This window comes from Thamnophis elegans, chromosome 2, assembly GCF_009769535.1.
Source record: "Thamnophis elegans isolate rThaEle1 chromosome 2, rThaEle1.pri, whole genome shotgun sequence".
Taxonomy (NCBI): domain Eukaryota; kingdom Metazoa; phylum Chordata; class Lepidosauria; order Squamata; family Colubridae; genus Thamnophis; species Thamnophis elegans.
Window position 1 is genome coordinate 24,467,235 of NC_045542.1, and position 12,743 is coordinate 24,479,977.

The window sequence follows — 12,743 nt, forward strand, 5'->3', positions numbered from 1 at the left end:
ATAATTAAAAAATAAACAACATTCATTCAACATTCGGGTGGGGGCGGATCAAATCTTTACCCCCAGGCCTGGCGGGATAGCCAGCTCTTGAGGGCTACGCGGAAGGTCTGATATTAACATTAAATTAGAACAGAGACCTAATGTGACCAAAGAATAAATCAATTAGACTTTGCCACTTGCCCTGTTGGATATCTCTGGAGAAAAGCAAAAAAAAAAAAAAAAATTCAAAATGGGATGGAGATTATTCAAATATGTAGCTCAAAATAAAGTTGTATTCTGTAGCCAAATTTAAGCTTTGGATTTTTTGGTGTCCCCAACGATGGTTTAGTCTTGCGAAGCAGCTTAAATCAAAGCAGAGTTGACATTTCATTTCATTTGTTTGTTTTTAATTGGCAATTCTCCCCAAATTTTCCACTTAAAGCATCTACAGAAAGAAGCCATTTCTGAAGATATTGGCAAGACATTTACACTTTCTGCAAATGCATCAATTGGCCTTGGAATGTATGCAATTCATGTTGCTCCATGCTGTAAACATTCTGATGAGAAACCTAGAAAGGCACCAATGCTTGTAGTGGGTCGAGTCTAAATTTTATTCTCAATATTTTGTGATCCACTGTCCAATGTAGCTGCCTTTGAATCAGCAATAACTTTAATGGACCAACACCTCCATCCTATGGCTGCCTTTTTTCCTGCAAACAGGAGCTTTGCCTTGTGTCTCATCTGTCTTCACAAGTTTGACAGTGATGGTGCTTTGCTTAAACTTCACCAGAAATCTGTAAGAGATCAAATAGAAGGTCAGCTGAACAAAACAACACAAACAGAGGTGGTAGTCAGCAGGTTCTGACCAGTTCTGGAGAACCGGTAGTGGAAATTTGAGCAGTTCGGAGAACCGGTAAATACCACCCCTGACTGGCCCCGCCCCCATCTATTCTCTGCTTCCCAAGTCCCAGCTGATCGGGAGGGAATGGGGATTTTACAGTATCCTTCTCCTGCCACGGCCACCAAGCCACTGCCACCAAGCCACACCATGCACACCAAGCCACCCCCACAGAACCGGTAGTAAAAACTTTTGAATCCCACCACTGAACACAACCCTTGTTTTAACTCTGCATCACAATTTGTCTGTCTTGTGGAGGCTTCCATCATGCCATGTTTGATCAAAACCTTACATACAAGTGTGGGGAGTACAACTATAAGGCAGGGTTAATTTTAGGATTGGAGCCAGTTCGATTCAATGTTTAAGGTACCAGGCTAGAAACTAGGGGATTGTGAGTGCTAATTCTGCCTTGGGCACAAAGACAGCTGGGTGACCCTGAGCCAGCCACATTCTCTGAGCCCTAAGAGGCAGACAAGGGTAAACTACTTCTGAAAACCTATCAAGTAAACTATGGATTTCAAAGAGAGTATGGGAGATTTGTATTTGTATTTGTATTTATTGGGATTTATAGGCCGCCCTTTTCCCTGAGGGGACTCAGGGCGGCTTACATTCGTAGGGAAAGGGGGAGTGCAATATAAAACAAAAACAGTATGTGACTAAAATAAACAGTAAAAAACACAACTTTCATTCAGCATTCAACTCTCGGGCGGGGTGAATTAGAAACTTATCCCCAGGCCTGACGGGATAGCCAGGTCTTGAGGGCTGTGCGGAAAGTCTGGACGGTGGTGAGGGTGCGAATCTCAACGGGGAGGTCGTTCCACAGGGTCGGAGCTGCTACTGAAAAGGCTCTCCTCCGCGTAGTCGCCAGTCGGCATTGACTGGCGGATGGGATTCGGAGGAGGCCCAATCTGTGTGATCTAATTGGTCGGAGGGAGGTAATCGGCAGGAGGCGGTCTCTCAAGTACGCAGATCCACTACCATGGAGGGCTTTAAAGGTGGTAAGTAATACCCTGAAGGGCACCCGGAAATCGACAGGTAGCCAGTGCAGCTCGCAGAGGATGGGTGTTATGTGGGCGAACCGCGGTGCGCCCACTATCACTCGCGCAGCTGCATTCTGGACTAACTGCAGTCGCCAAATGCACTTCAAAGGCAGCCCCATGTAGAGCACATTGCAGTATTCCAGCCTAGAGATCACAAGGGCTCGAGTGACTGTTGCGAGGGCCTCCCGATTCAGGTAGGGTCGCAACTGGCGGACCAGGCGAACCTGGGCAAATGCCCCCCTGGTCACAGCTGACAAATGATGGTCAAAAGTCAGCTGTGGGTCCAGGAGGACTCCCAAGTTGCGAACCCTATCTGAGGGGTGTAAAATTTGACCCCCCAGCCTGAGCGATGGAACACTGGCCAAATTGTTGGGAGGGAAACACAACAGCCACTCGGTCTTGTCTGGGTTGAGTACCAGTTTGTTAACACTCATCCAGTTCTTAACATCCTCAAGACCCCGGTTCATCACGTCCACCGCTTCATTGAGTTGGCACGGGGCGGACAGATACAATTGAGTATCGTCCGCGTATTGATGGTATTTTATCCCATGCCTCCGAATGATCTCGCCCAGCGGTTTCATGTATATGTTAAATAGTAGGGGGGATAAGACCAAACCCTGTGGCACCCCATATGTTAGGGGCCTCAGGGACGATCTCTGCCCCCTGACCAACACCGACTGCGACCTGTCCGAGAGGTAGGAGGAGAACCACTGCAAAACAGTGCCTCCCACCACCACCACCTCCCGCAGTCGTCGCAGAAGGATACCATGGTCGATGGTATCGAAAGCCGCCGAGAGGTCAAGGAGAACCAGGATGGACGCATGGCCTCCATCTCTGGCTCTCCAGAGATCATCGGTCAATGCGACCAAAGCGGTTTCTGTGCTGTAACCAGGTCTGAAGCCGGACTGGAAGGGGTCAAGGTAACTAGCTTCCTCCAAGGACTGTTGAAGCTGGAAGGCCACCACCTTCTCGACAACCTTCCCAACAAAGGGGAGGTTGGAGACTGGACGGTAGTTGTTAAAAACGGCTGGATCCAAGGATGGTTTCTTCAGGAGGGGTCTCACCACCGCCGTTTTAAGCGCGGCGGGGAAGTGCCCCTCCCAAAGGGAGGCGGTCACGACCGCCTGGATCCAGCCGCGTGTCACCTCACTGCTGTTGGCAACCAGCCAGGAGGGACACGGGTCCAGTATACAGGTGGAGGCACTCACAGCTCGTATGGCCTTGTCCACATCCCCAGAGGTAACATCCTGAAACTCATCCCAGAGATGGTTTGCCAAGTAATCCCCCTGTGACTCGGCTGGATCTGCAGAAGTGGAGTCCAAGTCCGACCGAAACCGAGCAACTTTGTCCGCTAAGAACTGGGCATACTCCTCAGCCTTACCCTATAGGGGGTCCCCCACGTCCCTCCTATTTAGGAGGGAGCGGGTCATCCTAAACAGGGCGGCTGGGCGGGACTCAGCGGACGCAACCAAGGTGGCAATATGTGTTCTTTTAGCTGCCCTCAATGCCCTGATGTATTCCTTGGTGCATGTTGTCAGAAGTGCTCGGTTCGATTCGGACTTATCGGACCTCCACAAGTGCTCTAGGCGTCTCCTCCGGCACTTCTTCTCCCGGAGCTCCTCAGTGAACCAAGGAGGTCTCCTGGATCCGCCGACCCGGAGGGGCCGTAGTGGCGCAATCCGGTCGAGAGACTCCGATGCCGCCGAGTACCAGGCAGCAACCAGGGTCTCCGCCGAACTGTGGGCGAGAGTATCAGGAATAACCCCAAGCTCCGTCTGGAACCTCAAGGGGACCATAAGTCGCCTGGGGCGGAACCACCTGGTCAGTTCCTCCTCCCTACGGTGGGGGTTTGGCCTCCGGAAGTCAAGCCTCAGTAGGCAGTGGTCTGACCACGACAGGGGTATGATCTCATTACCCCTCAGACCAAGATCACAAATCCACTGCTCCGAGAGGAATACGAGGTCAAGCATGTGACCCGCTGAGTGGGTTGGGCCCCGAATTACCTGGGCCAAGCCCATGGCTGTCATGGAAGCCATGAACTCCTGCGCTCCATCAGAGTGTTCACCGAGCGAAGGCAAATTAAAGTCCCCCAGAACCATGAGCCTGGGGAACTCAATTGCCAGCTCGGCTACTGACTCGAGGAGCGAGGGGAGGGCTGCTGCAACGCAATCTGCAAACATATTTAACTCCAGTGTAAGGTCACTGCTGGACAATTTGGGAACTGTCCTGTCCCTGATAAAGAAATACAATAGTAGGTTTGCCATGTACTATTTTCAGTCAAATAGGATATAATATTCAATAGCCTATGGGGATGATCAGATTTACAATTATTTTTACAAGCTGTTGAAACTAAGATGTTTCATTATTGAATTAGTTACTTTACTGTAATTAGAAAAGGGGCACGAAATGTATTAATTGCTGCAGCTAAACAACCTGAATACAATGCAACAAATCACACAAACTATATAATTAGGGCTGTACAAGCACTAGATGTACAGATCATAATATATAATTTACATACGCTTGTTATTGCCAGATGGGAATTGGCTGGCAAATTTTATCTGTATATTCAGATAGCTTTTGCTATCAAGCCCTGCTTACTTAACCCAGTGGGGCTAAAGGTAACCCCCCCTTCCTTTTCTTACACACCAGAGCTCATGTAGTCTTTTTAATTGTGGGCAGAAGGGAGGAAAGATTTGGCAAAATTGGATCCAAAGTCTCCTTTATCCCCTTTAAAGTCAGAGGTCTCCAATGGAGACCCCAATGGAGGCTCCAAGAAAGAATGAAAAGGACTTTCAATGTCCAGATTTTCAGAACCCTTTCAGTTTAAACCTTGATAGGTTTTCAATAACAGTACAAGAGAACCAAGATACAAACATCTAAATAAAAGCTCTCATCCAAACCCTTCCCTTTCCCCACCCGCGGCCAACTCCATCCTTACTCATCAGCCACTTGGAGTTTCAGTTTTTGCTTTGTAGTCTCCAGCATGGTCTGGTGAAGCCGGGTAACCAGTTCAATCACGTGGTCACTAATAAGAAGGAAGTCCCCTTTGGTGTCCGCAGTGGTAGACTATAAGAGAACAGTAGTCACATGTATTGGAGATAACTCAATATCTTTCCAGAAGGTAGGCTTAAGGTACAGAAGGATCTTGACAGACTTTAACACTGGGTGCTATCTAACAAAATGAAATTCAATTGTGAAAGAAGTAAGGTTCGACATTTAGGCAGGAATAACTAAATGCAAAGGTACAGTATAGGTGGTACCTTGCTCAATAGTAGTAATTGTGAGAGGGATCTTGGAGTCCTAGTGGGCAACCATTTAAATATGAGTCAGCAGTGTGCAGCAGCTGCCAAAAAAAGCCAACACAGAGGCTACATAAATAGAGGGATAGAATCAAGATATCGTGAAGTGTTAATACCACTTTATAATGCTAATGATAAGGCAACAGTTGGAATACTGCATCCAGTTTTGGTCACCATGATGTAAAAAAAGATGTTGAGAAAGAGTGCAGAGAAGAGCAACAAAGATGATTAGGGGGCTACATCATATAAAGAACGGTTGCTGAAATTGGGTATGTTTAGTTTAATAAAAAGAAGGACTAGGAATGACATGATAGCAGTGTTCCAATATCTCAGGGGTTGCCAAAAAGAGAGAGTCAAATTACTATCCAAGACACATGAAGGCAGGACAAGAAGCAATGGATGGAAACTAATCGAGGAGAGAAGCAACCTAGAACTAAGAAGAAATTTCCTGACAGTTAGAACAATTAACCAGTGGAACAACTTGCCTCCAGAAGTTGTGAATTCTCCAACACTGGAAGTTTTTAAGAAGAATTGGACAATCACTTGTCTGAAATGGTACGGGGTTTCCTTCCTGAGCTGGGAGTTGACTAGAAGACCTCCAAGGTCCTTTCCAAATCTTGTTCTGTTCTGTTTTGTTCTGTTCTGCTCTGCTCTGCTCTGCTCTACTCTATTCATTTTCTTTTCCCTTCCTCTCTTCTGTATTAAAACACACCTCAACATTGGAAATAAATCCTATTTACAGGGAAAACAGCGAGATACTAGGCAGTTCAATGATACATTTCCTAGAAAAAATGTGATTTAATTAATTAAAAACACATCTTAATATATTTACCCAGCTATAGAGTCCCCCTCTTTAAAACCATACCTTAAAAACACAGTTCCATAGCTGAGCCTGCAATTTCAATTGTAAATCATGACAGCTGTAAAGCAGGTCACCTCATGACTGTACCAATTTTATCTTTTTTGTAGTGGTCATTAGCCACAAAGCCGTGATGGCACAATGGTTAGACTGTAATATTTCAGGCTAATTCTGCTGACTGTCAGCAGTTTGATCCTGATCAATACAACATTGACTCAACCCTTCATCCTTCTGAGGTGGATAAAATGAGGACCTAGATTGTTGGGGGCAATAGGGCTGTCTCTGTAAACCACTCAGAGAGTGCTTAAAGCACTATGAAGCTGTATATAAGTGCTAAGTGCTATTGCTATTAAGTGAAAGAGACTGTCATAAAGTGAACACCACAGTCATTAAATGAACCCATTGTCCACTACATGGTTTTTCTTGCTGGAAACTAAGTAAATTTTAGTTTCTGCTAAAAATGTCATAAATTGCAATCACATGACCCTAGGATGCTGCAAATGCAGGATGTTTTCTGAGTGCCCAAAATGTGGTCATGTGACTGGGGAGGAGGGCAAACATTGGAATGTTGAATTTGGATCATAAGATCCTTTTTCGGAATGTGTTATAATTTTGAACGGTCACTAAGTGACTAGTCGTAAGTCAAGGACTACCTATATATGTTGGACTGCTACTTAAGTCCCTTCAGTCAGTTGATAGCCTTGCTGGTGCACACCCAGCCTTTTCTTTCAAAATGATATGTTCCTCAAAGCCAATTTTTAAGAAACAGCTGAACATCAGATTTAGCTTTTCAAACACGTGGATTTTTATTTCAACTCTGGTATTATAAATATCCTCTTCCCCAAACCCTAAACTTGATGCAACTTCACATTTTGAATGGGGGCAGTTATGCTATTCCAAACCAAATAGCTATAAGCAAAATAAAATTGCCTATAGGGAGTTTTCTACAGCAGGGGTCACCAACCCTGGGGCTGTAGACCATTACTGGGCCATGGCCTATTTGCAACTCGGCCGCGTGAATGGTGGGCCAGGCCGGCGCGCATGCACACACAGGTTGACTTGTGCAAGCAGTGAGCACGCACAGGCACACACAGCTCGACTTGCACAAGTTGAGCTGCGAATGTGTGCCAGCCTGCTGCTTGTGCGGACCCATTCCCCTCTCCCGCCCCTGCTGGGCTGCCAAGCCATAAAGGTTGGGGACCGCTGTTCTACAGTACAGATAATCCTGAATATGCAATCAAATTGTGCCCCAAAATTATGTTGCTAACTGAAACAGTTTTTAAGTGAGTTTTGCCCCATTTTACAATCTTTCTTGCCACATTTGTTAAGTGAATCACTGCAGTTGTTAAGTTGGTAACCCAGTTGTTAAGTGAATCTAGCTTCCCCATTGAGTTTGCTTGTCCGAAATTCGCAAAAGGTGATCACATGACCCCAGGACACTGGAACCATCATAAATAGGAGTCAGTTGCCAAGCATCTGAATTTTGATCACAGGACCATATGGATGCTGCAATGGTTATAAGTGTGAAAATAGCAATAGCACTTAGACTTACATATATTGCTTCAGATTTCAGAGTCGTAAGGCAAAGCCACTTAAGTGGGGAATGGCTGAGAGCCAGCAATGCAACTTTGGTGCACTGGAAAAAACTACAGCAATAGCAATAGCACTTAGATTTACATACCACTTCACAGTGCTTCACAGCCCTCTCTAAGCGGTTTACAGAATCAGCATATTTCCCCCAACAATCTGGCTCCTCATTTTATTGACTTTGGAAGGATGGAAGGCTGGGTCAACCTTGAGCTGGTGAGAATCAAACTGCTGGCAATTGTCAGAATATTGTAGTATTGCAATAAATCTGTAATATTGCATTCTAACCATTGCACCACCATAGCTCTTGTTGCGTGTCATGGTTATAAATCACTTTTCCCAATGCCATTTTAACTTTGAACAGCCCAAAATGAGCTGTTATAAGTCAAGGACTACCTGTCATTGGTTATACCTTCTCTCCCTACCAATCTTGAAAGAGGAAGGCTTTTTCTCTTCTCCCTCCTGTTCCCCCTCCACTTACCTCTCTAATGTGCAGAATAAGAAACCCATCTGAATAGCAACTGACAGAAACACTCTCAATGTTATTCAAGGTGATCATGGTTTTAGGTTGAGCAGCCTTGAGATCAGCCAGGATGATGTGACTCTTTGTGAGAAGGAGTATCCGAGAAGAAGTCTGAAACGAAGAGAGGAAAAGCTCCTATTTCATGTACTATATCTGCTTGTCTGAGCTGAAAGTCTATGGAGATTCTCAGTCATCCATGTCATAGTTGTCCCAAAGGTGCTTTTTCAAGAGGCAACTGGACTTTCTGGTTTTTCTTTGAAGACCTTTTACTTTTCATCCAAGAAGCTTCTTCAGCTCTGAGTGGATGGTGGGGAATGGAAGGATTACAACTAGGAGTATAAATCCTTCCAGAAAGTCCAGTTGCCTTTTGAAAAAGCACTTTTGGATCTGAGATGAAAGTTGACTTCCTCTGTATTTGTAAGGATCATGGGTTATTTCCAAGCAAAAAAACCAATTCTCTGCCATGATTTCTGACATCATTGTTAAACATGTGGCTGATAAAACAGAAGGGGCTATTACTGTGTTCATTAATGCAATGCACTTAACCCAATCCCTAAATCAATCATTATTTCCATGTCTATTATATATTGCCCCATAAACCTTGCATGGATATGCTCTGCCACGCGAAAACATCTCCTCCCTCAAGATTAATACAAACCAAGCGTAGCTGGTTGCCCAAATGCTTCTGTTCGATACGCATGACTTGTGTGACCATAGGGTTCCCCCAAGGCACCAGATAGAGTGCCTGCCAAAATGGCTATAATAGCTCAGTGAGTGTTTCCAAATACTCCCACACAATCCCCTGCAGCCATATCTGATTTTAGCCTCAGCGATGGCAGCGGTAAGTTAAGAAAAAGATGAAGTGGAGGAAAGCATTAATCACAAGGAAGCCTGTCCTGAAATAAATTATTATCAGATAATTATTATCTTAAATGTTGAGGAGATCAACTGAGTGTGCAATTTTGCGTGGGTGTAGCTTCACAAATGTTATTGCAATACATTTCAAAATATTTTCTCATTCCAGCAACGCTGTAAGCAGATCTCTTCCCTTTACAGGAGCAAAGTGAGAGAGAACATTGCCGTTCCTGGTCTCCTCCCCTTGGAAGTCAAAGCAAGTTAAAGAGACAGGTCCCACCTTCCCATCACCTCGGTTGACTTTCTTCACATGGTCGGCCATCACCAGCTTGTCGTCGGCAGTGGTTTGGAGCTTGCGGTATTTGGGGTTCTCCTTCAACCCAAGGTATTCCCCTTGGAAAGGCTGGGGGAGGCTGAAAAAGCATAAATCTGGATTGTGATCTGCCCCATTCCTTGGGGAGGTCAAGGCCTCTTGGCCTGGGTGGTGTAGGTTCACGCTTTCCACTCACCTCCTAGGATACAAACTTTTCTTCCCCTTAAAAAGTTCACTGGCACACAACTTGTTCTGCAAGGCTTCTTTATCCTTTGGGGAAAGCTGCTCTCGATACTTCTTACACTGTACCAGAAAGACATGAAGCAACAAGGGAGGGGACAAAATGTGACATTCCTTCTTATAAAGTACAGAGACAAAAAAGCCAAAAAGGCTGAAAGTGGTTTTAGAACATTAGATATGGTATCAGCATTTCAGAAGAACCCAACTCCAATTAAAAACTTAGAGACAGGCATTTTCTCAAAGTTCCCTTTTGTTAGAGTAGTTATACTGGCACATCTGGGAAAATCCGAATCTGAGAGTTTCGGGATTTCCCTCAGTAAATCCATCCCCTGCACCCATGGTCCAATCACAACCCATCTCAACTCGAGACATCACTTCAACCACTCCTCCAGGTGCAGGAATACCATGACCTTGACCGAAAAGAAGAATGCTATTATGTCTAACATTCCCTCTACTAAATCCCCCCTCCTCCTAATTTCCCAAGCACAAGAATGTGGCAGCGTGGAAGCCAGTGATGGGTTTCCATTTTTTTTAACTACCGGTTCACTCGTGTGCGCATGTGCACTCACGCACATGTGCAACACTTCTGGACATGCATCCAGGAGGGTGGGCGGAGCCTCTCACCACCACCATTACAGGTTCGCCCGATCCGGGCCAAACCGGGAGCAACCCACCTCTGGTGGAAGCTTCCTATATATATATATTCAGCTCTGTTACCTTTACACATGCATGTGCACAACCACAGACAAAGTTTCAAATTTTTGATACCTGACACTTATAGCAGTATTCTTGAGGAAGTGGGGAGAGAGGGAGTAAAAACCTGCCTACACTATGGAAGCAATAAGGAATGCAGCTGAGAAGAACAGACTGGTTCAGTCCAGTAATAAGTGAATTCTTACAATGTCACGTGACGTATCACGACCTTCCCCCCCTCGCTAAACCAGGGATGAGCATGGCCAGCGTGTGACGCATCTTTGACGTGTGTTTGACACCCATCTTGCATTCTTTGTTTTATTGTAATTTTTAAAAACCTACCATTCAATATTACAACGTGGGTAACTTGTTACATGATAGCAATATTTTATGTTAGACAAAGCTTGTGTGCAAGTGTTACATTGATGAGTTTCTGTTAATCAGTGGAATTATTATTTCTGAATAATTTTCCTTGTTTTAAGAAGGCATAAAAGAACACTCAACTGTCCCTCTTTGCTCCTGCATAGAAATAAGAGCTTTTAAGCACCTTCCCTGACTCTATGCATCTTTTAGCTGTTGCACACTGAGGTGAACGAATCAGCCAGGCATTCTGGCTAACAGTTTTCCTGGTGTAGCCAGCCAGGAGGCTGTTTGGTTCTGCTTCACAGCAGTGCTGGAACTGGGGTGGTAAAACCTACCAAAGTGCACCCTGAACCTTTTGCATTAATTGGCCCTCAATGTTGTGGGGGATGGAGGGGAGTTAATGGTGCGATTTGCTTTGCCTCAAAGAAGAGAACACAAAGGAGGAAATCCACTCCACCTATGCCCCACATCGCAGGACATTGGTAAGTAAGAAATCTTTCTTTCTTACTACAATAATAGGAATTGCTCCATGGCCAATTCAATCTTTAGTAATATGGATGAAATAAATCTGCCCAGAAATAGACTATTACACCATCGTCTGAATAAATCAGCCAGGTGTTCTAACTAAACACAAAGAACCTTTGACAGCTGACATGATCCGTGACTAGAGCAAAGATTAGATAAACAAAGCTTAAGCTCATTCCGAGCAGCCTGAGAAAATGCCTGGCACTGGCCATTCTTTAGTGTTTAGTTTATAGAAAGATAGAAAAATAAAGTGAGGGAGGGGGGAAGCATTTTCAGATTTGCTTTTGCCATCCCTTTTCAACACAGAGGGAGAGCTTTCCAAAGAATGCATTGCAGCATGTTAAAATTAAGCAAAGTGAGAGGCAAGCTTTCATCCTCCAGCCCATCCATCATATACAAGCCTAAGAAACATATAAACTTGCTTCTGAAGCTCTTAAAGGAATAAACACCAAGAACCTGTTTTAGATTGAAAGAGCAATGGATAGAATGAGTCAAAATTAGCGCCTAACCCTCCAATGGTGGAATGTTTTCTTCAATTCTTGGTTGGTATTTGTGAGAAATTTGTATGGGGCTGGGGGCCAATTGTGATTGATCGCTGACATGGAAGGGAGGTTGTCCTTCAGGCCCAAGAAGAATTTTTGTACCTAGAAGCAGAACAGAAGCAGAAATTGTGAAATCCGTGTTAGAACGTTACAGGTAGTCCTTGACATACAGCAGTTCATTTATTGACCATTCAAAGTTACAACAGCACTGAAAAAATGTGACTTATAACCATTTTTCACCGTTATGGTTTTACGACCGTTGCAGTGTCCCCATGATTATGTCAAAATGCAGATGCTTGCTTCATATTTATGACCATTGTGGTGTCCCAAGGTCATGTGATCCATCCCCTTTTGTGACCTTCTGACAACAAAGTCAATGGGGAAGCTAGATCCACTTAACAGTTAATAACTTATCAACTGCAGTGATTGACTTAACAACTGTGGCAAGAAAGGTTGCAAAATGGGGCGAGCCCCGCTTAACAAATGTCTCACTTAACAACAGATAGGTTGGGCTCAATTGTGGCCATAAGTTGAGGACTACCTGTACTTGTATATTCTGATTACATAATGTTTATAAATTCAACACTGTTATTAAACCTAAACTGAAAGAAGCTACATACATAGCTTCCTTCTAACATCTTGAATTACAGCATGCAATGTATCTCCAATCCTCAGCCAAGAAGCAGCTGCTGCTTGCTTGCATTGACTGTTCTGGGACTGCGAGGATACAATTCTGGGGCTATGTACAAACCACGACAAGATCTGCTTCTTAGGTTTAAGCATATATGCTAAAATTCCTCCTTCTTCTTAAAACTAGGCAACTTGTAATCAGCCATTGATGTCTTGCTGGCAGTTTTCCAAGTTGCAGTACATCGGGTACTACTAGTAAGAGGAAATGAATTTTCATGGGTTCTTTATGGTGCATGGAAATATTTTAAGCCAAGGGTCTCTGAGTTTGCAAACCAAGATAAATGGCTTGTGGAAAAGAATAACTGCACACATGCGGATACTTTTACTGATATTA

At 44.5% G+C, this 12,743-nt stretch overlaps 1 protein-coding gene across 2 annotated transcripts in view; it reads right to left on the reverse strand.

Annotated features, from left to right (window-relative positions):
• Positions 1-369: 369 nt before the first annotated feature.
• LOC116503093 (unconventional myosin-Ia-like) overlaps positions 370-12,743 on the reverse strand; it is a 61,575-nt gene continuing 49,201 nt past the window's right edge. For both annotated transcript variants that reach the window (XM_032209270.1, XM_032209269.1), the window contains 6 exons: positions 11,687-11,821; positions 9,553-9,659; positions 9,324-9,456; positions 8,147-8,299; positions 4,859-4,986; positions 370-773 (listed from right to left, as the gene is read on the reverse strand). In XM_032209270.1, coding sequence (XP_032065161.1) covers positions 650-773; positions 4,859-4,986; positions 8,147-8,299; positions 9,324-9,456; positions 9,553-9,659; positions 11,687-11,821 — 780 coding nt within the window. In that variant the 3' untranslated portion in view covers positions 370-649. The remainder of the gene's footprint in view (positions 774-4,858; positions 4,987-8,146; positions 8,300-9,323; positions 9,457-9,552; positions 9,660-11,686; positions 11,822-12,743) is intronic.